At 39.9% G+C, this 23,588-nt stretch overlaps 2 protein-coding genes across 3 annotated transcripts; both read right to left on the reverse strand.

The window, feature by feature from the left end:
* Nucleotides 1-12: 12 nt before the first annotated feature.
* On the reverse strand, nt 13-9,624 carry LOC111223483 (retinal Mueller cells isomerohydrolase-like). 2 transcript variants are annotated; one of them, XM_022747687.1, is made up of 14 exons: nt 9,540-9,624; nt 8,877-8,959; nt 7,625-7,775; nt 6,004-6,111; nt 5,141-5,282; nt 4,540-4,687; nt 3,617-3,698; nt 3,364-3,496; nt 3,006-3,148; nt 2,786-2,915; nt 2,053-2,167; nt 1,583-1,677; nt 1,344-1,455; nt 13-887 (listed from the first exon to the last, which is right to left on the reverse strand). In XM_022747687.1, the coding sequence occupies exons 1-14, from the start codon at nt 9,602-9,604 to the stop codon at nt 742-744; spliced, it is 1,653 nt and encodes a 550-aa protein (XP_022603408.1). In that variant the 5' UTR covers nt 9,605-9,624; the 3' UTR covers nt 13-741. The 2 variants fall into 2 exon arrangements, with proteins under 2 accessions (XP_022603408.1, XP_022603477.1); XM_022747756.1 differs by lacking the exon at nt 6,004-6,111.
* Nucleotides 9,625-11,267: 1,643 nt separating this feature from the next.
* Nucleotides 11,268-21,697, reverse strand: depdc1 (DEP domain containing 1). The gene is made up of 11 exons (XM_022770334.1): nt 21,559-21,697; nt 20,236-20,501; nt 19,965-20,097; nt 19,649-19,773; nt 19,265-19,395; nt 18,626-18,673; nt 18,130-18,267; nt 15,397-15,569; nt 14,966-15,142; nt 13,753-13,959; nt 11,268-12,879 (listed from the first exon to the last, which is right to left on the reverse strand). The coding sequence occupies exons 1-11, from the start codon at nt 21,604-21,606 to the stop codon at nt 12,742-12,744; spliced, it is 1,584 nt and encodes a 527-aa protein (XP_022626055.1). The 5' UTR covers nt 21,607-21,697; the 3' UTR covers nt 11,268-12,741.
* Between the last annotated feature and the right edge of the window lie 1,891 nt (nt 21,698-23,588).

Raw genomic sequence — 23,588 nt, forward strand, 5'->3', positions numbered from 1 at the left:
GTGTTTGTTTTTAATTGTGGCTCTTGCTTTAGAAGGATGTTTCTGCAGATGTCATTTTAATTATGAAATACAATGTTTTGTGGTTGTTTTTGTAAACTCTTTGACTTGCCCTGCCTTGGTTCATTTATGGGTACACATGCACTGTTTTTCTCCACCAGCTGCAAGACACAGTGGTCAGCTGTCTTTATTTATTGTCATCATTACATTATAATCAATAGACAGACAGACTGCTAGCTCAGAAACAAGTTTGAGCTCAAGGAAAAATAGAAATAACATTATTAACACATGGTTGTATGCTGTTCTTATGTGTGAATGTACCAAGTACTGTATGTCCCCAAAATGTAATCATTTGTAAATCATTTTCATACCACTAATGTTTGAATTTGTCTTGGTAAATCATTTCTTGAGGAGTTTAAAGGTCCCATATTTTATACTTTTCCACTGATTTATTTGAAGCTTTGATCCATAAGAACTGAACACTTTGGTACTTTCACAGTATTAATATAGAACCTAGACCTGCTTTACAATCAAAAAAGAGATGGACATCTCCCTTTATACAATATGGGACCTTTATAATCACCAGAGTCATGGTTGGTTTAGATGTAGATCAGAGCCATTTAAGTCATTTTACTCAAGAAGCAGCTTAAGCAGAAAAAAAACTACTTTTTGGAGTCAATTTCTAATTGAAAGGACTCAGGTACTTTATGATATGTCTTGGTCGGGTGAGGTCGAGTGCCGAGTTCACGGTTTATACATGCCATGCAAGGTCACAGGGATGATGGTGTTGACCGCCGCCCTGGCCAGCTCAGTCAGTTTCATGGCATCCAGCACCAGCAGGAAGCCTGGTCTCTCTGCACCCGGCTTCACCACGATACTCAGCAGCACACCTGACAGAGGGGGTCGAATATGGGTGTTTTTCACCACAGACATCGTCAATGTTAGGTAAAGTCAACTTAATATTAAGGGAGTTTGATTTAGGTTTAAAGTTGCATTACACAGGTTTCCTATTAGAGCATAGTATGTACTAAAAGTCAGGATATTATGGCCTCTAATGCTTCAGTTTGAATCATCCTTTATTTAAACTGTCTGGCAAATCCCCAGGGGTTTATGGAAGTAAAATACTATTGTGAATCACTCTAGTGCCCCTTTAAGTTGGAATGTGATCAGGTACAGATTAAGCTGAGGGTTAAATTAACCCACAGGTGAACTAAACTACATTTTAACTCAAGGCCCTTCTTTAAAACAGGGTCTCAAGATTATGTATTAATGCAGGTGTAATTCTGAGCAGTGTGAAATTGTGTGAATCTATATGCTAAGACGTGAGAATGTGTGGTGCGTCCTACCGTCGTCCTCCTCTGTAGCGCCAGGTGTGGGAACAAACAGCGGCTCTGACGGGTAACACTCTTCCTCCTGCCACACCCAGGTCTCTTTGGTCTGCACGTTCAGCTTGACTATCTACAGCAATTCAACAACAAACAACCAACAGCTGGAATTAACAGCAGCATTTACGCTGTCGCATGTGTGCTGGGGAGCCAGTTAACTTGTCTTTGTCTTCTTCTGTGGATGATAAAAGCGCTCCTACCCTGTCAGGGATGAAGTGGTTGAGTCCCAGACCGTAGGTGAAGGAATACTTCTTCCCACGACACTGAGAGTAATTAATCTGTGGAAACTCAAAGGCTGAGAGAGAAGAGAGAGAGAGAGGCATCAATACAATGAAAAAAGAGAGAAAGACATACATATAAGAATATAAAGAATCATATACTGGTGATATAGTAAACCGTGTGCCCTTCAGAAAGTATTCAGATCCCTTCGCTTTTTGCACATTTTACTGTGTTGTGGATCTAATTTTAAATGGATAAAATGCCCATCAATCTATACTAACATCCATTCATTCATTAGCCATACAGTTGATCCTTTTAGGGGGGGGGGGGCTGCAGCCAATCCCAGCTGACATTGAGCGAGGGCTGAGTACACCCTGGACAAGTGGCCAGTCTGTCACAGGGTTGCCTGCACCCCCGGAGGTTGCAGCTGGGTGTACAGTATGTGTCTCACCCTGTCTTGGTCCAGAAAGGAGGACTTCAGGTTCGAGCCAGATGGTGCCATCACTGTGAAGAACAGCAGTAGCTGTAGTGTAGGACAGAGATACCAGATTCTTCCCCTGCTCCTCCTGCATACACACAATAAGACACGAATACACACTCTTGTATGTTATATGGGAGTCTAAAAAAAGTGCAGTTTATTCAAAAAGTTTAAAAAAAAATCATCCAGGATGAGCTGATCTACAACCAAAGAGATGCCTGTGGTTTTCCAACAGAGCCGTCACAATCAGCCGATTGGTACTAAATCACATGGAACTAATTTGTGAAGCTTTAGCCTCAGTCTTTTAGTATTTTATTATTCTGCACCTAGCAGTTTGAGACCAGAAAAATATTGACTGGCATCTTTTATTTTTTTACTCTTCAAATGCCCTTGTTAGAGCATTATCTGTAGGAACTATTAATACAGCCGTTTTATGTTTGTTAATTTGTCATTTAGATGACGAGTGATGGAAAACAAAGAATAAGCCCTAAAATTATTTATTAAGGACTTGAAGTTACTGACATTTATATCAATTCATGTGAGCTGGACCCATGTATGCAATACTGAACAGGCCGAGGGGCCAGAGCCTCTGTATGAAGAGACTTGATATGTGAAACTTGGTGTGTGTGTGTGTGTGTGTGTGTGTGTGTGTGTGTATGTGTGGGTGTGTGTGTGTGTGTGTGTGTGTGCGTGTGTGTGTACTCACTCTGTGTATATCCAGCGGCAGTACGTATCGTCTGACCTCGGGTTGAGGAGCTTTCATCGCTGCTTTCTTCACCTCCTCCCACTCCTCCCTCAGGTTGGCCAGGTACAGGTAGTTATACACAAAGTCATGACTGCAGTGAGAGAGAGAGAGATCAGGATGATTAAACACACACACACACACACACACACACACACACACACAAACAAAGGGACATACTCGCCCTTTCCACGTGCAGAGGTCGACAACAATGAATCCCTCGTCCTCGTAGGCGTTGATGTGGTGGAAGAGGTTGAAAGCTGATGTTCTGAACTTGTGGCTGCTCAAATAACCTGCGGGGTCTTTAGTGGCCAGGTGGAACCATGTCTACACACACAGACACATACACGGCACATGAAACAGAAATGTAAAGGCAGTCATATGTAATCAGTCAGACACATACATAAGTCTAGTTTTATGTTTCTTCCTTTGTCTTTGTGGTCACTATGTGTCTCTTTGTGCTGATCTGGTCTCAGTTTGTGGTTTTTCTTTTGTTTCTTTTTGACCCCCGCACCACCGCTGTGTCCCCGCCCCCTGCCTACCCCCATGCTGTCGTTGGATTCAAAGCAGTCCATGTATGTGGCTCCTGTGATGCTCCAAGCCGACAGGAACTTGAGCAGGTTGATCTTCACCGGCTGCTCCACAAACACAAAGTAGTTGTCTGTCATACCGAAACTACAGACAGACAAGCAGGCATAGAGACAGAAACATAAACATAAACATAGAAAAAGAAACCGTTTATATCGATGTAAAGCGTCACAGCTGGTTCGGTGTATTCGTGAGATAACTCGGTACCTGTGCATGTAGGAGGGCTTTAACCTCTCACTGCTGGGCAGCTGAGCCACGACCTGTGATTTCTCTAAGGGATCTGAGTTGTCTGGAAGCACATGGAGATACACAGAGTCACAGACCCTTGTGTGGTTCAGTCAAGTATTTCAAATCTAAAACAATCTCATGTGAAGTCCATTTAGTCTCTGTTCTGGAGCTTTTGATGGTATCACACAATCTTCATCAGCAGACTGGTCTTTATGTCTCTTATTAGCCTCTTCCTTTTCATCTATTCACCTATCAATTTTTCTTTCTTTTTTCATTTTCTTTTCTTTCTCTTCTTCCTTTCTTTATTGTCTCTTCTTTTTTTTATCTATTATTTTTTCTTTTATTCTTTCTTTTCTTCTGTGCTTCTTTCTCTGAATTTCTATTTTTCCCCTCTTTATACACACAGCACTCTGTTTTTGCTCCTCTTTGTCTCTATATTTCTCCTTCTCTTTTTATTTCATTTTTCATCTGTTTTTTTCTTTCTGTTTCCCTTTTTCTGTCTTTTTTATCAGTTATCCATCCATCCATTAGGACTTCTGTAACTTTGTGATGTCACAACAAAGCAGTCACCACTCTCCCACCGTGCCCCGAGCACCGCCCACCTGGACCCACCATCCAACCTTACAGGATTTGGTTCTCTGAGTGTTCACCTGAAATCTGCTATACTTTTATTAGATTGCTCAGAGAGCACTCAGCCAATCAGAAGAGAGGCTCAGAGCCTCCTCTCTTCTGACTGGCTCACCGACCTGTTGTTGGAGCTTAAGAGAGCCTGAGAGAGGAGATGTAAAACTACACGAGATGGTTTTTGGTTCTTCTTATGGATCAAACCTTCAAATGAAACACGGTAAATATCACTCTCTGACATTCAGTCAGTCACAGTGTGACTTCTGAGCCAAACTCACCTTTCTGAGCGGGTGGTATCTTGACAATGTTATAAGCCAGACTCATGTTCTTGCCAAAACAGTTACCGATGTTATAGATGGTACCATCTGTGTCAGTGTGGGGGTGGGCAGTCACCCCATTCACTGAGAGGTACTTGCACAGGTCCACCTGGTGTTAACACACAAAGACAAGATAGAGAATGACTGGGAGAAAGAATCAGTCTGGTGAAGAGCCTCACTCATAATGTATCAATGATGTATAAACCATCTTTAAATGGCATCATCATTTGTTATTATAAAGATAAAGACATAAATATTACTGGAAACAAGGTATATTTTAGTGGTCTCATATATATTATATATGAACTGAAATGTTAATATGTAATATGAGTTAAAATGTTGCATGTAACACATTTGTTTGCCAATTTTATTCATAATTTTCACCATTTAGAAAAAAATATTTTAAAAAAATTAAAGAAACCCACCCATCCATCTAATACAACCCCAGTGAAGCAAGACCTCAACAAGAAGATTAAGGAAGGAAAAAACAAACTAAAAGGTACTTCAATAGCAAAATGTCACTATTTGGAAAAATTAAAAAAGTAAACCGGTCAGCTCTCACCTTCGATAACGTCTCCAGCGAATCAGGATCAACCTTGGTGATGTAATTGGTCTCTGTGACGGCGTAGAAATCCTCACCGATTGGATAGATGTTCACTAAACAGTTATCAGTCACTTCGATGCCTTTGAAGTAAGTGAAGAATCTAAACAGACACAAGTGCAAGGAAAACAATTTACTATGAGCAAAGCGGAGTAATAATAACACAGTATAATAATACTGTAATAACATCATCATTTCTACTATTCACAGAAAAATTATTTTTAATTATTGATTCACACATTAATACAGTAATAACAACCTAATAATATAATTCACTATTTTTCATTTGCAACTTTTACTTTTACTTAAGTAACACTTTCAATGCAGGACCTTTTCTTGTAATGGAGTATTTCTACAGTAGTATTTGTATTTTTACAGTAGTATTTGTATTTTTAAAGAGATAATCTACCACTGTAAAAATACTCCACCACTTCATCCACCACTGTTGGAGTATCTACCAGTTAAATATGAAGCCAGAGCTAAGAGATAGTTAGCTTAGCTTAGCATAAAGACTGGAAGCAGAGGGCACCGTTTAGCCTGGCTCTGTCCAAATGTTTAAAAAAAATCTGCCTACGAGCACCTCAACAGCTCATTAATGAACACATTACATCTTATTTGTTTAATTTGTACAAAAACCAAACATATGAAAACTACAATTTGTGGATTTAGGGGCATAACTGCATCCAGCCAAGAAATACTCCCAACGCAGAACTCCATTGTTTCCATGATTATACATTAAGCATAGCACCTACAGTATATGATGAATGAAAAACTCAGCTGGAAACTTCCTGTTTGGTCATATGGAGTCAAGGGGCGGGGGTTACCTGGAGAAGATGTTTTTGCAGGGGTCTGGGTAGGCTACTGTGCCAAACTCAGAGATGACCACTCTGTTTTCAGTCATAGCACGAACATATGCGTCTGTCCTGATAAACCTGAGCTCAAAGATCACACACAGACAACCATTAGGCCACATACAAATCTTTTATATGCATTCATTTCATTGTAAAGATGGGGAATTTGTGAAGCACAACACTGATTCTGCTCAGTATAAAAAGACTTCTTGGCTCCAAGAGGAGTTCAAACAAGGACTTCTGTGGTCAGACTTTTTGTTTTGGTTTTCTCTCTCCAGTTTGGACGAATTAGCTGACAGCTCTTTTCCTTGGCTCCACAGAACTGCATACCTCTCTGCACTAACAAAAATCAGATGTCCTAAAAAAAAAAAATCTAAAAACTCTGCGTGTGTGTTTGGATCTGCATCAAAATAATAAACATGATAAACAAGGGGTATGTCTGACTGTTTCTTTCGTCAAGTGAAGAGAAAATGCTGAAAATATTTACAAATGTCCTATATTAGGGAAAGTGGGGGCAAGTGAGTTATATTTTCTGTTTGTTTTTTGTAATACTCATTTTGGCCACAAGAGGCTGAAGTACACCCCGGCTACATCCACACTAACAACTTCTGTGTCCAGCTCCGTGTCGGAAACAATCTGCATTCGTACAATCACACCTGAAAATGCATTCAGTACATACACTACCGTTCACGTACACTGGGCATGCACGTGTTGGTGTATACACGAGGTAGACTGTCTACTCTGCAGTTGGTTAGTTGCAGCAAATAGGGGACAGGGAAATAGGAACAGCAAAGGCAGTTGTAGCGTTAAAATGCATAATTTACCTCTACAACAGTGGCGAGCAAAGACGGCAAGGTCAGTAACAATTGTAATTCGCTATCCATGTTGCATTCGCCACTAGTAGTCGAGGCTGATAAGACCCGATCAGGAGGTGAGCGTGGGTGTGTACGTCATCGTTTCCAAAGGTCTCGGGTTCTATCAGTCCAGATTAAAATGCAACTCCGGAGTTTTCAAAATAAAACGGTTCCAGCAGTGTTTCCAAAAGTCTCCGTTTTAGGCGCTTGAAAAGTGTGGACACCAGACTTAAATGTAGCAAAAGAGATGCGTTTTACAACTAAAATGGTAGTAATGTGGATGTAGCCCTTGTCTAAATACGACTAAAAGCATTCCTGTTTAGTTTTTTTTTTTTACAGGTAGTTTTTAATTTCTCTTTGCACTCTGGCTGCAAAGTCTTTCTGCTAGGTCTGCTGGGTTAAACATAGGACTTTCACCCTGGGGTTTGAATCCTGATATATTTATTGACTTTGACTTGCCGCTCAGGGCTTCCGTACCTCATGACAATGTTAACATATCCCTTAAAAATTCCTGGGCCCACACCTTGATCCAGATTATAAAAAGCTTAATGTTAAAAGCTACTTCACAAGTAAACTTAATTCATGGAGAACTTTTCAAAACAGCAGTTTAAGTGCTTCACAGAAAGTGACAAAAGAAAAGGAGAGATAACGACTGGGAAATGTAAAGTTATCACCTCAGGACAGCACCAATGAAACAAGCATTTTTAAAGATTTTGTAAGGTAATAAGTAGGATTCTTACTTCCTGTAGTAAGTCACCTGCCCGTTCTTCAGGTCAAACTTGTGCATCAGAGCCTGTCCGTCAAACAGGTGGTAGAAAGGTTCATCCCCCACCTCGAAAAGACCTGGACCCATCCTGAGAAGACTGCCGCCCAGCCATGATGGTAAAACACCTGCACACACACACACACACACACACACACACACACACACACACACACAGCGACTAATGGCTCAAACAAAGCAGGCAGTTTTCTGATCCAAACAACAAATGGGCAGCAGACAGTCATCAAAATTGATCATCATTTACATTTCATTTTAGTACTAGAATATATTTGGTAATAAGATTAACTCTCTTAACACATCATAGTAATGCGAATAATAATCATGATCATGCGAGCAGGTTCTAAAAACTTGTTTTATGAAAAATAAAAGCTCAACATCAAGCTATGAAGACCTGGTGCTGATTCTGCTGAATACAAGACTAGAAAAACCTTTATTTGGGGGTGTCTCAGACTGGGAAGGAGACAAGAACATAGTGTTCCACTACTTGTGCAGGAATTGCAGTTGTAATATGTAACTTTTCCCTGTTAAAATGTCTAAAAATGACTATACCTATGTTGTATATTTTTTGAGTTGTGTACTTACATAATCTCAAATATTTACAGCAATTCTCAAATCTATAGAGAAAATAGTGTTTTTTTTTTTTTTTTGCATCAGCGTTGTAGTGGCCTGCCAGAAGCTCAAAATTGACTTTTTATCCAGTTTCAAGCCACATTTTGCTGCATTTGTTGTGGAGAGGAGGGCACCTCTGTTGGTAATTTGGCTGCCGGTAAAAACCTCCTGAACATCTGGATCACAAGTTGTCACAGAAACAAAGGTAAGCAGTCTCTGCTTTATTTGTTGTTTCTTGTCACTGGGTCTATTTGCTTTGGAGAGGAGAAGACCTCTGCGGATAATTTGGTTGCTGGTAAAAAACCTCCCAGGCTTTTTCATGACATCACCCAACACCGCCTGTTTTTATTGTTTGTTGTTATTGCTTTGATTGAGAGACCCCTAGCGGCAAAATTGTTACAAACTGTGTGTTTACAGTTGAGCAAAACAGACAGTGATGTGTTGAAACAAAAGAAGAATTAGAGAATGTGAACAAAGAAATATGAGCATAAAATAAAAATAAAAAATAAGGCAATATAAAAACAAACACAAATATATACATAATTATTTGTAAGTATTTTATTGTTTGTTCCTGTTGGCTCTTGGTTGCTCTTTCCTACCAGTAATCTCTGCAGGTATGGGTTCACTCAGCTCCTCCACTGTCTCAAAGATCTTCCTGTAGCCTGCAGCAGGATGCTCCACACTGAAAAGGGAAATAAAAAAAAAACTGAATTAAAAGAACAATTCTGCAACTAAATTGAGTCAGAGAACTGGTTTTAAAACCTGCCTGTCTACCTACCAGGGTAAAATGCCAAACACTGCTCTAGATGATGATTACAAACCAATGGGAGTTTTGCATCCGGTCAAAGGCTTATTTTGACATTAGCCTTGAAAAACTACACCAGTGAAAACACCACAGCTGGTTTGCATCTCCTTAATGTTGGACAGAATACAATTGAAACTTTTTCCAAGTTATTTTACCAAAATTCTTTTTCCAGAGCAAAGCAGTTTCTCATTGCTTCATCACTAGCCTTTCCTGCAATTTCATGTTGAAACTCCATTTTTTTCCATTTGCAGTGGAAAAAAAAGTACAGAGATGACTCATTAAAACTTTGTGTCTTACAGTAAAACAACAAGCGTCACTGATTGGCATCTGCAAGCTGCTTCCTCTTATTTCATTCCTCAGAACCAATAAATTAAAGCAGTGAAAGGTCGGTTCAAAAATAAGTTTCGATCCTAAAACATGCAAGAACCTTTTTGAGAAGACGGAGTGTTTTACTCACCGGCTGGCCATGCTGTTTACACTCTCTGTACTCACAAGCTGCTTGCAAGAGACTCCAGCTTGCATTTAAACCACACAAACATTTCCTGTGGTGAGAGATGGAAACTGAACCCACCCCCCTTCTCTCTTTCTCCTCCCCTTTTCCATCCTTCCTCCCCACTCCCTCTCCCTTTGTCCACTCCTTTCATGCCTTTTGCTGCCCTGCTCCCTCTTTTCTTTTCCCTTTCTACCCTTCCTCCTCCTCCTCTGGTCTTAACCCGAGCTGAACAAGCCAGCTTTGTCTCGTCTCCTTTCAGCCGTCTGGCCCTCAGCCTCATGCAGAGTGTTCTCCAGGCCCCAAAACTAGCTCTTTGTCAACCTGAGAAACTCAAACACTCACACACCTACAGATGATGTGGGTCAAACTAATAAAGTCAGCTTTTAAAAGCCTGTATGCTGGTGTTGTTTGAATGTGGATGTGTATGTAGAAAGAGAACCCTGTCTAATTAGTTCCAGACAGCTTCAAGAAACACAGCTTCAAATATTTTAAGTGGCTAAGTCTGGAGCTAGGGAGCAGCAAGAAGAGGGGGAGAGAGTGAATGATTAACAGTGTTTATCTTTTTGTGTTCTGTCATTTTGATAAATGAAAGCTGAATGTTGAATAGAAATGAATGAAAGGGTGAATTTTTAAACAAATGGTTTCATTAATAAGGGTTAAAAAAAAAAAAAAAAAAGCAGTAATCTGTCATCTAGTGTGTCTCGATGCTGCTGAGTGCAAGTTGAAGACAACTGATGCTGGTTCCTGCCTGTAAATTAGTGAACAAAACAAAAAAGTCTGAGGTCCTGCTAACGGCCCCAACTGTCTGAAATGCTCATCCCACCCCAGTTATTTGTGTCGGAGACAGTGAATGGCATACTAATCATTTTTCCCACTTAAAAGACCAAAAAAACCAAAGACTATACCTCAGGACGTGAGCTATTTGTTTTTGTTTTATACTTTTTTTGGAACTGCATTCGATAGTACATTGTTTTTAGCTGTGCTATAGTAACCTGGATCTACGGATGGCGATCTCAGGGTCCACAGCTTTGGTCAAGACAGAAATATGTTAACTGTTGGATGGATTGCCATGAACTTTTATACAAACATTCATGGTCCACAGAGGATTAATCCTGCTGTGATGGTCCCCTGTCTTTTCCCTGCAGTGTCACGTGAGTTGATATTTGTGGTTTTAAGTAAAATGTCTCTACAGCTATTGGATAGATTTTGATGAAATTCGGCTCAGATTTTCATGTTCCCCTCAGCATGAACTGATTAGAAGATCAGATCACATTTTATGACCAATCAATGCAGAAAATCTGGTAATTCCAAAAGGTTATTTTTCTTGCCACTACTTCATCCTCTAGGAATCACAAATGAGCTCAGTGTATTTCACTGGCCTAATAATGGAGCTGCAGCAAAGTAAAAGTAGACCACAACAATGAAATCAACCTGTATCTAATTAATCAACCATCCTTTTGAATTGTGGTTCATTTCAAACTGCTACACCATAGAATATACCCACTTCTACAGTGTAACGGTCACTTGCACAAGAGATTTTGATGTGTTAACCTTTACAATTACTTCCAACTAAGCAGTTTAGATGAACTGACTCATTTAAAAACTTGCAGTTGTTACAGCAAGGTGCGCACACACAATCACAAATAGAGAACGGGACTAAGCCATACAAACAGAACAAGTTTATTTCCCAGGACTTTGCATAGTAAACAATGTAGAGGAAGTGTATAACATACATTCCTCTGTAAAGGTCTTTGCCAAAAACACTGCTGATGAGTGCGCACATGGTTACACACACACACACCATTTGATCTGAGGTATAGACAAATACACATACATCAGATAGAACTAATACTTCATACAGCCTAAGACATAAAAACAAAGCTTGGCATTTTGAGTCAAGTTTTAGTTTCCTCAAACACCTGACATAATGTGGGTTCTTTACTGCACGTCATCTTAAAATCCATTGGTAAAATTAATGGATGCCACTAGCCATCAACTACTCTCATTGTAATCTCATGAGACTTTAAGTATTAGCCGTAGCAACCATTTCCCCAAAATATGACAGATGTCTGGTGAAACCGTCTTTAGGGTGTCTAACATGCATTAAATATGTATAAATTAACAATTCTGATGATTGACATTAGCTTGCTCGCCATTCACAGTGCCTAAACCCAGTGCAAATCATTGCTCTATCCAATAAACTAACCAGGGATGTATTCGAGACGAAACACACAAACAAGAACTATGAAAGTTGAGTTGAACATGAAAAATTGGAGATTATGAAACTCAAAAGAGCTCTCTTGCGGAAAACCTAAAAAACAAAACAAAACAAAAAAACACACACACACAAATGAAAGCAACAGAAAACCCTAGAGGCAAAAGACAAGAATGACGAGACATAAAATTTGAGAAAAAGGGAAGGTTCAAAACTAACAAGCATTTCAAATAAAACTTGAGAATCTATGATATAAAACATTTAGTTAAGTCTATAAAAACATGGTTAACATGACAAAAAGACTTCAAGCAAAGATATTTCTAACACTACTCCCAGTTTCATCACTTATAAATTAATCTATAATCTAGTTATTCCCATGTGGAGAAGTGATCCCAGAATTGCATATATTTCTCCCAAAATGCACTCTGAAGCTACACATACAAACACACACACACACACACACACACACACACACACACACACACACGTATGTCAGTATTATATTACCTAGCAATAGAGAATGAAGGTGGGGTGAGAAGGAAATGGGTAAACAGATCTCACTAAACACAAAGAACATTTAACAAAAAACCCTGCTTCATAAAACCATGTTATACGTGAACACAATAATCAATATGAACTGCTCTAAGGAGCTACTGTCTGTCCACCTGCCTTCATCTTACTAAGCTGTCAACACACATCACAAACATACACACATGAATACACACATTAACCATTGTAGAAGTCTCCCAGCCTGCACTAACTCTCTTATAACCCCATTCACGAGACACAACAGGAATAACAGTGTTTCCAATGTAACAATGTAAAGTTAATGGCTGCAAAGAGAAGAGAACGTTTTTTACAAATCTCTTAGGAGCGCAGCGTCAGTGCAGTTATAGTGCAGCAAAAATGATGTAATGACTGTGGCTTCTACACCGATGACACTTGGTTAGTTTAGTTCCTGATGCTGAAAGCTTTGGTCTTCTTGATGTTGATGAGGGGAGGTTTAATCTTTGGCTTGTTGTCTGCCTTGCTCTCCCTGTCTGAGGGGGGGAACCGACGACTGTAGATGTCTGGGTACTGCTTCTGAAACTAAAAGAAACAGAGATGATCAAACTCATGATGCACGTGCGTGTGGGCCTTAAAATCCGTCTGAAAAGCAGCATGTCGATGGCTTTTCTGATTTGAAGTTCAGTTTCACCGGGTACTTTTTTGCACATGTAACTGCAGCCAGCTGTGATGTCACAGTGTACTGACACGCCCTGGAGTAAATGTCTACATCACTGCAGCAAGGTTAATATTTTGAGTAAAATATACATTACTTTCTTTCGTAGTTGAAACTCAGAATTTCTGAATTTGAAGACATCTGAAAATACTGCAAAAATATTATGAATGACAATTCGATAGTAAGTTACAAACAAATGTCAGCAAAATGACTTTACTGGTAGATAGACTGGTACCTGGGGCAAATATGACTTATTTTGGATATCAACAAAAGACAGATACCCATCCAGCATCAACACCTTATGAAAAGGAAGTTGTTAAAACTGCCAAGCTAAATGTAGCTGATTAATCAGCTGGGCTGACAAACAAGTCGATATTAGCAGATATATTGGTATCAGCGTATATGTTGGCTGATAAGTAACAAGAAATTTAAGTGAAGCTGTGAATGTGAAGTGAATTCTTCTACGGTAGAAATCGTGCTTAGTTCATGCTGTATCTTGGTCACAGCTCTTTAATAATCAAATCTAAGGCATCAAAAATGTTTTTGTTATGTTGGAAAAACAAATATCAGCTGAAATCATTCCCTGATTAAAAAAAAAAGTTCACTTATAAACATCTGCTTAAAATCCAATGTCAGTTTGGTTCTGTAACACACACTTCCTGCTATATCCAGTTAAATTAAGCACTGTGTGAAAATAGTAATATAACTATTGACTAAGCATTAGAGGAGTATTTTGTTACCTGCTTCAGTTTCTTGCGTCTGTCCTTCTCAGTGATGTTTTGGTCTGTCAGCAGGATCTCCAGTAACTCCTCCATGGCCTTCTGGGAAGATGCCAGCTTTTGCTGTTCAAACTCAGCACCGCTTATCTGACGGCAGAACGCAAACACAGGCACTGGGGCGCAAACTGGATCGCCGGCATCAATATCAGAAACACCATCGATGGGGACCTGCCGTCAGAACAGTTAAAAAAAAAAAAAAAAATGGAGCTCTTGTAGGAATAAAGATGTGAGTCATTTTCAGACATTTGGAGTTGCTCCTCTGTGGCTCCATTTTGGAGTAAAATTCACAGCATCCTGGAAACTATCTTTCTAACCAAAGTTAGAAAGTGGTTTCTAACCAGAGTTAGAGTTTTGAGATGATGTACTTGATTAAATTAGAGAGAAAGAAAGTTCTATTGATGGCTTGTAAGAAATCTCTGATGAGGAAATGGCTGAAAAAAAGAAATACCTAATGTTGTTGAATGGACCGTGTTCAATCTTTATGCCATGGAGAGAATGACTTTCAACTTAAGAGCCCAAGAAGACAAAAACTATAACTCGTCTCAACCTTCAGACCAAACTTTGTGTAAACATGCACCTGAAACACATTCTAGTCTGTCCTTCAAGCTCTCACTGTCTATGTATGCATGATTTTTTTCTTCATGATTAAAAAGGTCTTCATGTTCATATGCTTTTAATTTTGTTTTGTTATTTTTTTTTCTACTCTAAAAGCTAATAAAGAGAGAAAAAAGAAAGGTGATGTAAAACTCCTCTTTAGTCAACTCCACGGATGTAAAAAGTGTCAAGTGAGTCTGGCTCAGTTGTTTTAGATTCAGTTGACAACAGAATTGTTAATTACTGGTCACTGAATAGCTTGTAATCGTAAGATAATTTAACAGTCATTGAAGTCGATTAAGAATATCACACACACTGCTTTTGCTCAGCATCACAACTTAATGATCATCCCAATGACTGAAACGTTAGGATGATCATAACTAACGACATTTGGATGTGTGAATATCTTCATAGAGAAATATTCATTTAAGTGTTTTCTAAAAATAGGACATATAGTACATACAGTGCGAAAAGTGAAAGATTTTGAGCTCACTTGCTCTTATTTTTACTAAACGTTATTATCATTTGTCCATATGCACACAGGATGCATACAGTATACTGCAACAGTTTAAAGGTGTACCTGTACTGTGCGCAGATACTGTATGTGATCATTGATAGCACTGCGCAGGTACTCAGGAACTGAGAGGATGCTTTCTTGATGGTCCATTAGAAATGACACCAGCCTTGTGGCTAACAGCTCGTCCAAATCACACTCCTCAGCGCTGCCGAGGACACAGCCTGAAAAGGTATGAACCATCTGAAACAAGAATGACAGAAAACAGATAGAGAGACAGGTGAAGGAGGACAAACAGTTAAAAAAAAAAAGCCACATAAATGAATATATGTAAAGAAAAATCTAAATGTGATTAAAAAATAAATAAAATGAATAACTGTGACTGACTACAGTAAGATGTCACTGATCCCCAGAAGATTGAAATTACTACTACAGGAAACAAACGCGTATGTTGTTCGTTAGTTCTACAAGACTGTCACAACAGTTTAGTTCCTCACCAGCGTTCTGGTGCCGATGGCGGGGTGGAGGCGAGGCATGTCCACATTCTGGCTGATGCGTGACATCATCCTCATGAGGAGCTGCAACTTCCTGCGGGAGGTCGGGGGGAGCAGGAGGGTGCAAAGCTGCAGGGCCTCGATGGCTACACGCTCACACTGAGGCTGGGGAAGGCCTACACACACACACACACACACACACACACACACACACACACACACACACACACACACACACACGCAGTTACATAGTAATGATCACAGAGGAAGGTGAATTCCAAAATGCAATCCATAACAAAACAACAAAAAAATATGCAGTAGACCCACTCTTCTTGACCACATTCATCCATCACTGCTACATCACATTCACTAGATCAGACAAATGATGGATGAATGGATTAATGGATGGATGACAAGATTAATGAACTACAGCTATGGTGCAAAATGAGTCAGGTAAAATTTACAAAAGTAACATGTAATGTAGTATGCAAACTAAAACATCCCAGTTCATAGCTTTGCTCTAGGACATCATGGTCCTGCATGGATATCGCCTCAGACATTTCACTCACAGATACACTCATACAATATGTTATAGGAAGAATGTTGAAAATAGATATTTGCCAAACAGTAGAAAATGTTCTTCACAACGTACAAAGATAGGTGCCCTTTGAACATGTGCTGCTGTTGGTGGCTGGGCGGTACGTTGTGGTGACTCTATCAGTATTCTCATCTTCAGGCCACCAGTGCAGTTAGTGAGCATGGACAGAGTCCTTGATTTGATATGCATTATTTGAATATAATCAAAGAAACATTTTCTGGATAAAAACAAAATATAGTTTTTGCATTTTCAACATTATTCCTGTATCATATTTTATGAATGCATCTGAAGCTCCAGGAGATATCAATGCTGGAGGCTGTAGGTCAGGATTACCTGGTTTATTATTAATTATTTTAACAGCACTATGCAAACACCTTGTGTTCAGACACGTGTTTTTCTTTGCTTCTTAAACAATACAGTATCTGTACATCCAGGAATCATCAAATAGTACCTAAACTCTCGTGTTCTTTCAGCGCCTCTTTCATCACGACCACCATAACTGTACTAATCACCAATATATAGGTTTCCAGAGCTTCAGACGACCAAAATTTTCTGTAACTCTTCAACTCAAATCTCAGCTTCATCCTTTGATTTCAAAGGGATTTCTAGGTTAAAACTGAGTAAAAACCTTGCATACTAGTTGTGGTTAGATGTTAGATGGAGTTAGCATAATTAGGCATCAACAGACAAGCAGACAGACAGGTAGAGGGGAGAGGGTCTTACTGTGCTCAGGTTTGGGTTGAGGGGGCTGGGAGCTGCTGGTGGGCACACAGACAGGAGGTTTGAACAGTGAAACAGGTCGAGATGGCTTGGATACATCCAGAGAGCTGAGGCAGCGCCGGACAACAGCAGGGGCAGGAAGCATCCAAAGATTAGAGGTACTGGAGGCGGGTCTAGGCCCACTGGGTCCTGTAGTAGCATGAGACCCTTGTACTTTGGCCATAGCAGTTGAAGAGAGGGAGGAGAAAGGGTGATAGGAAGAAGAGAAAGGATGATAGGAGGACAACGAGGGAGGGCGTGAAGCTGAGGAGGAGTGCTGCTGGTCTGCAGGAGTGTTTACATTGAGGCAGCTGGCTGCTCGGCCCTGCCACTTGGTCTCTTTGACATCTTCCTCCTTGGTTTCTATGACCATGTCCAAACAGCTGCCTACACTGAGTGGCCGCAAGGAACGCGACCTCTGTGCGACTGACAGTCCAGCCATAGAAAATGCAGACAGTCGGCTTCTGGTTGTACCTCCCGGGGCGTCTTCACTAGAAACAGGGGCCGCTTTGGATGAAGATGTAATGTCTGAATGACTGTAATGTGTTGTGATGGCAGAACTGTCATCTTGACTCCTGTTGCTATAGGCGCAGGAAGCCAGGCTGTCATTGGACAGGAACAGCTGTTGCCGGGTGAGAGGGGCAGAGTCATCAAGGATGGTTTCCAGTGAGCAACTCCTGGTTTGACGTCTCGTGGAAACAACTGTACTAAGGCTCAGGCAGCTGCCACCTAACTGACAGTCACCTGCACCACCTCCTTTCAGTGCCGCCAGCCGTGACTTAAGTTTCCCACCAAGCACCTCTCTCATGGGCGATTCTGTCTCATCACATGTCCCCTGTCTGAGCAGTGACAGGAGGAGACACTCTGTTGAGCGAAATGATGCCTTGGCTGGAGGGGGGACTGAGGGAAGGTCAGACTTCTTGCGTTTCCCACGTTGGTGTGTGGTGGGTGCTGCAACATACCCACAAAACACTGAGAACAGATGCAAAGGCAGAGAGGGCCAAGCGGAGCAGGCAGAGTGTCAGTGCAAGCAGACAGTAGAGAGGAGGGAGAGGGTTTAGTTAGTTTAAACCTTTACTGCACATACAGAATCATCAGTTGGTCAGAGACAACACATAACAAGCATACACAAAAACACAGAGAGCGCAAGAACAGAAGTGACAACAACCAAAACCTCTGTTAGGGGTCAAAAGGCACTGTTAGAGGTCAAACCAGACAACCACATACTGGAAACAGAATGTTAACATGACTGACAAAACAAGATCCTGAAATTTCTGTTTGAGCATCATTTCCCTGTAACACAACAAGTGGCTTCTACAAAGGACATCGAGTTAGCTGCTTTTTTATTGGTTGGGAGTAACAGGAAGTAGCCCACTTACCTAGGACGTTGATAAACAGTTCATACAGTTCGTATGTGAGTAACGGCTGTGGAAGGCTGTAGAAGTAATCAGACACTGTTTTGAAGACATCTCTCTCAAAGCCGGGATATGACGGCTGTGCGCTGTCGTACTTTGGCCCTGGAAATTAACAGCAGGATACTGCAGCTATCATGAGAGTGAAGGACATTACAAAGCTTACACTTCTCAAATTACATTCATAAACCCAAGACAAAGTATGTACGAGTATGTAGAAGTTTTCATTTTCTAACTTCGCAGAGAATTCAAAATATCAAAGTGCTTATTTTACTGAATGTTGCATTCAGGGATTCCTAGAAGAAACTGCAGCATGTAAAGTTCTCCAAAGGCATTTATGTCTAAATGTAGGCGTTGGAAAAGTATGCATCAAATAGGAAAAAACATTTTTCCCAGCTGTTAGCAACAATTCTTAGCAATGTTCATGCAGGACATGCAGAGGCATCTGTAGTTTGCTACTCACAGTTGGCCAGGCTCTTCATGGCAGACAAAACCCAGTGTGGAAGGTCATCTAGAGAGATAACTGACAGATTAGACTGGTCACCAGTTACTGTATATTGTACTGTTTCCAATAGTCTAAGTCATGTGGGATTCCCATGTCTTTTTTTTTAATCATAAAGCTATATTAATACTGTTTTAAAGTATTGAAACAAGCCATCAGGACTTCTGTAACTTTGTGATGTCACAACAAATTAGTCATCACTCACAGCCATACCCCAAGCTCCGCTCACCTCGACCCACCATCCAGCCTTGCAGGATTTGGTGTTTCTGAGTGTTTCCCTGAAATCTGCTATAGGTTTTTCAATCATTCAGAAAATAGTCAGACAATCAGAAGAGAGGCTCAGAGCCTCTCTTCTGATTGGCCTGCCAACCTGTTACTAGAGCTCCAGAGAGAAGCCTGAGAGAGAATATGTAAAACTACATTGAGATGGTTTTTGGTTCTTAAAACCACAAATATATCTTCTTATGGATCTCAACACTTCAAATACAACACCAGAAAAGTGTCAAATATGGGACCTTTAACTACCATCGCACTTTATGATGATTTTTTAGGCTTGCTGGCTGCTGATGTGAATGTTATTTTGCAAATTTATAAACCTACTGGTCTTGTCGTCCAGCGTGACCACTCCATGCTTGTTGACTTTGGTCATATTATGGATGATGTTCTGTGGGTTTACGTAACGCTGGTTTAAAACCTCATCAAGAGATGCAACACCTAGAATCCTCTGCAGGCTGAAACATAACACATAAGCATTAGTTAGACAAGAAAATCGTCCTATTCATCTACTTTCTGGACATCAGTCATTGCTCGTGTCTTAGGCCAGATTTGCTCTTCTTCATTATTCTACAGGTTATCTAAGGATAAGAAGATGTGTATTTGTGACATACTTGTGACTTCAACATGAAAAATAAAATAAGCCATGCAGTAAAGGTGTATGTAACAGAAAAAGTAAAAAGGCTTTCAGCTCAATGTATGCGTTTATACTGGGTCAGGGTGATGTCTCTCCAGATGTCCTGTTCGTCTTCTACTGTCAGCTCTCGTCTCAGCAGCTGCTGCTCTCCTGTTGGCTGATTCTCTTCCTCTGCTGGGAGGGAAGGATCTACATTCTCCTTAAAGGGACAAATAAAAAATTTACCAATGTTACATAATAGATAATACATAATCTTTTCCTCTCTTTTTAAACCATGCTTTCAAACTGATGACTGATATATGATGTATAAATAATAGTATGCATTCAATTTTCGAACTTAAATGTACATATGAGAAGACTGATACAAAAATTCATATCCACTCCACTCACTTGTGTCTCCTTCTCGTTCTTCTTGATACTCCTAAACCTGAAGAAACCCTCTTTGTCCCTGAATGAAGGTCTTTTCTTTATGGAGCTGGGGGCTGGGCGGGGAATTGGTTTAAGAGGAGAAGTGGATGGGAATCTGGGGAAAGAGAGAAGACAAGGAGTGTGTCATTTGGTGTGGCAGAACACAATCAACATCCATTTTTCTAGATTTCTAGATTTAATCTTCTCCTTTATTCAATAATTTTGCAACAAGTTTCTCCAAAACCCTACCTACCTGTACAGTGAGTTGTTGTCCTCCAGATCCTCAGTGCCCCAGCGACCCTTCACATCTTCAATCACATGGTTCTTCAGAAATTTCTTCAGGAGCTGTACCGTCTGTTGCCTGGTGACATCAGGGCCAAAATTGCTGTTGCTACAGAGCAGCTGGTGCAGCCACTCCACAGCAGCAGAGGCAGTGAAGCAGGAGGCATAGTGCCGGAAGTTTTGGCGGTGTTTCCTAAGAGGCATGCCAGCCCGAAACAGACGTGTGACTTCATTCCACTGAAAGATGACAGAGATAGAGTTTAGTATTGACTAAGCTGTCCACATCAAGCTGACTAGGGCTCCAACCGAAGATTAATTTCATAATTGAGTTTTTATTAATTGTTTAGTCTATGTAAATTTGCCAAAGATAAGTTGCTCTACAGAAGGAGAAAGTCTCGTTCTGTTAGACCAAAAGCCTCAAAACTACCAAATAATAATAAAAAAAGACTCACAGATTTCTGCTTGACAAAATAACCATTTACCAGTATCAAAATTGTTATATTATCTTTCTATCTGACAAATCAATTAATTTACCATTTGTTTCAGGTCTAGCTGTTTCAAGTCTTTAAAATGTCAGATTTAGCCATTTTTCTGTTTTATGCAATTGATGATAAATTGATACATATGGGTTTCACATCTTAAGTTGGGAGAAAGACATCAAATTGCTTGTCCTTGAACCAGGAAACTGTGAGGGGGGTTTTCCACTATATTCTGATATTTTGCAGAAAGGAGCAATCATCACATTTATCAATCGATTAAAATTTTGTTGCAGCCCTTTGAACCAAGACTTATTGACCCATATTGGTTACACTTATCATACTTATCTCTGTTCACATTCTGACTTACTGTACAGTGGCTTTCTGTTTTATTAGTTTAATTATGAGTTTAGATCTGACATTAACCAGAGTAAGGATGAGTTTAGATTGTGGTTGAAGATTTAAAAAAATATCTGTGTAAAAATGAAGCGTGCAAAACGTGTAAAACGTTTACAAAATAGAGGGCGGTTTAAACACTAACGAGTCGCTGGCCTGGGATATAACTAGGAAGTTTGAAACACATTTAAGTTAAGCGTTGAGGAAAGTCATATACCGGGCAACAGAACTCATAAGGAGCTGGGTTAAGTAGTAGGAATAATAATGATAAAATTTAATTTAATTATCGCATTCAATAAGAAACCCCCACAAGAAAGTGTAAGGTGTGTTACTGTTAGTTAATGTACTGTTGACTGCAATTTTCCACATAAATTAGCTGTTAGCCAGCTTTTAGCTAGTTAACGGTCAACGTTAAAACTTACCAGTTTTGTTGCTCGGTACGGTCCAGGGGTGATAATATGAGAACTCATACTTATCACTAAAGAAAGCGCTAATGTTTTCACTTCATCCGATGTGAGAGGAGGTAAAAATATCCATTACTCGGGGATGGGAATTATCGGTGTCGTGCTGCCAGCTCTGCTGAAACTCAGCTCCGGCTGGCTGCTCTCAGTCTGTTCAAAATTACGAGCCGACGTCTTCTCGCACGGGATTGGATGGCACGAGGGTCACATGACCAGCCTCGAACTGAAGAGGGTGGAGGATCAAAACAATTAGCGAGGCAGCAAGGCAACATTTGTAAAGGGTTTAAAGGTTGTAATGCATTGCTTTATTAATGATTAATTAAGCAATGTCACACAGGAGGGGGTGATGGTGTACTGAATTTCAGCACGGCTGTGATTCGGTCGAATACAACAGTTCTACCAGCGCCATATTAGTTAACAGTAATAAGCAACGACAGATAATAATTTCTTTATTTATTTCATCATTTATTTGGCTACACCAACACAAATAGTTAACAATAGTTAACAGGTAATAGGTAACAATAGTTAGCAACTGGACTGGTACTGGACTGTTGCTAAGCTATACATTAAAAGTTTCGTGACCTAACGTCCTCATTTGAGCGCACCTGGAGGTGTGCGCCGTTTTTAGGGTTCTTTCGTTCCCTTCATCCTATTCTGACGACCGTAGATAATGTAATTCAAATGTTATTTCTGAAAATATATTCACCTTTGCGGTGCAATGTTTGTTACAATCTTAGATAGATAACGACCGTTAATGCAATCCAAATTAACGGTTAAAAGAACACCTGTAAGGCGGAGTGATACATGTAGTTAAAAGTCCCATTGCTGTCATGGAATGCCTCTTGTCTAATCAAATTGCTTGGTCGGAACTAACTGTTGTATAACAAATAATTTACTAATGCTGTATAGATCACTTATAATCCATTAATAAGAGAAACCCTTCTTTTGACTATAATAGTTAATAGTCCAGCAAAAGTAATTTTTTTTTCTCATTTGACCTCAATCATCATCAACACTCACACAGTAAACTACCCTTAAAAGCCCTGCTCAAGCTGAACCAACCCTATGTGTATAACCAAAATTTTAATCATTGCTGTGTGTGTGCTCCAGTTTGCCTGTCAGAGTAGGGAGCTGGAACTGCAGTGTCAGCAGGGCAACTAGGGAGTCAAGTCTTGTATTCACAAATACATTGAATTACATTAGCATATCTTAACAGACAAAGAGAGTGTGGTGAGGGTCAGACAAAAAAGACGGTGGAGGATAGAGACATTCCCAAAGGGGAGGTGGGTCCAACTCTGGCCACTGCTATAGACATGCTAATATCTGCAAACAGTACACTAACATCTATAAATCCAGTTTACTGCTGTAAACTGATGTGGCCAAACTATTTGAGTGTGAATTCAATCTCACTTGCTGTGGTAGTGGTGCTGTGGTACACATCAAGACTCAGTAAAAAGTAGAGTAGCCTATCCACAAAAGGTGATACACAGACACAAGACAGAAAATAAATAAGTATAGATAATACAGATAATAAACTGATTTTTGTATATCTATCTGACTGGCACTAATATACACTGTATTATAGTCATTTTCATTACTCACAATACTCATACCTCAATATCTATTGCAAGAGATGACATATGAAGCTTGAATACAATACAGGGCTTTGATTGCTACATTGGGATGATACATTTTGGACTAATACTGAACACATGAGCAAGGCTGCCCCCAGCTGGCCATCATGAGTGTCTTCCATTTGAAAATCTCCAGCCACTCCTTTCATGTATGGAATATTTATGGAAGGAAAACTGAGATCTGTGCAGAGGTAAAAGTTATTAAGTACATTTACTTCTACTCCAGTACAATTCAGATGCATATGTTGCACTTTTTACTCCACTACAAATTTACAAGCTACCTAGCAGTATTTAAAGTAATTCAAATTGCTTTTGACAATTGTTAAGTGAATAAAAGTAAATAATAAATAAGTTATT

This window comes from Seriola dumerili, unplaced genomic scaffold, assembly GCF_002260705.1.
Source record: "Seriola dumerili isolate Sdu_G_001 unplaced genomic scaffold, Sdu_1.0 BDQW01000002.1, whole genome shotgun sequence".
NCBI classification, from domain to species: Eukaryota; Metazoa; Chordata; class Actinopteri; order Carangiformes; family Carangidae; genus Seriola; species Seriola dumerili.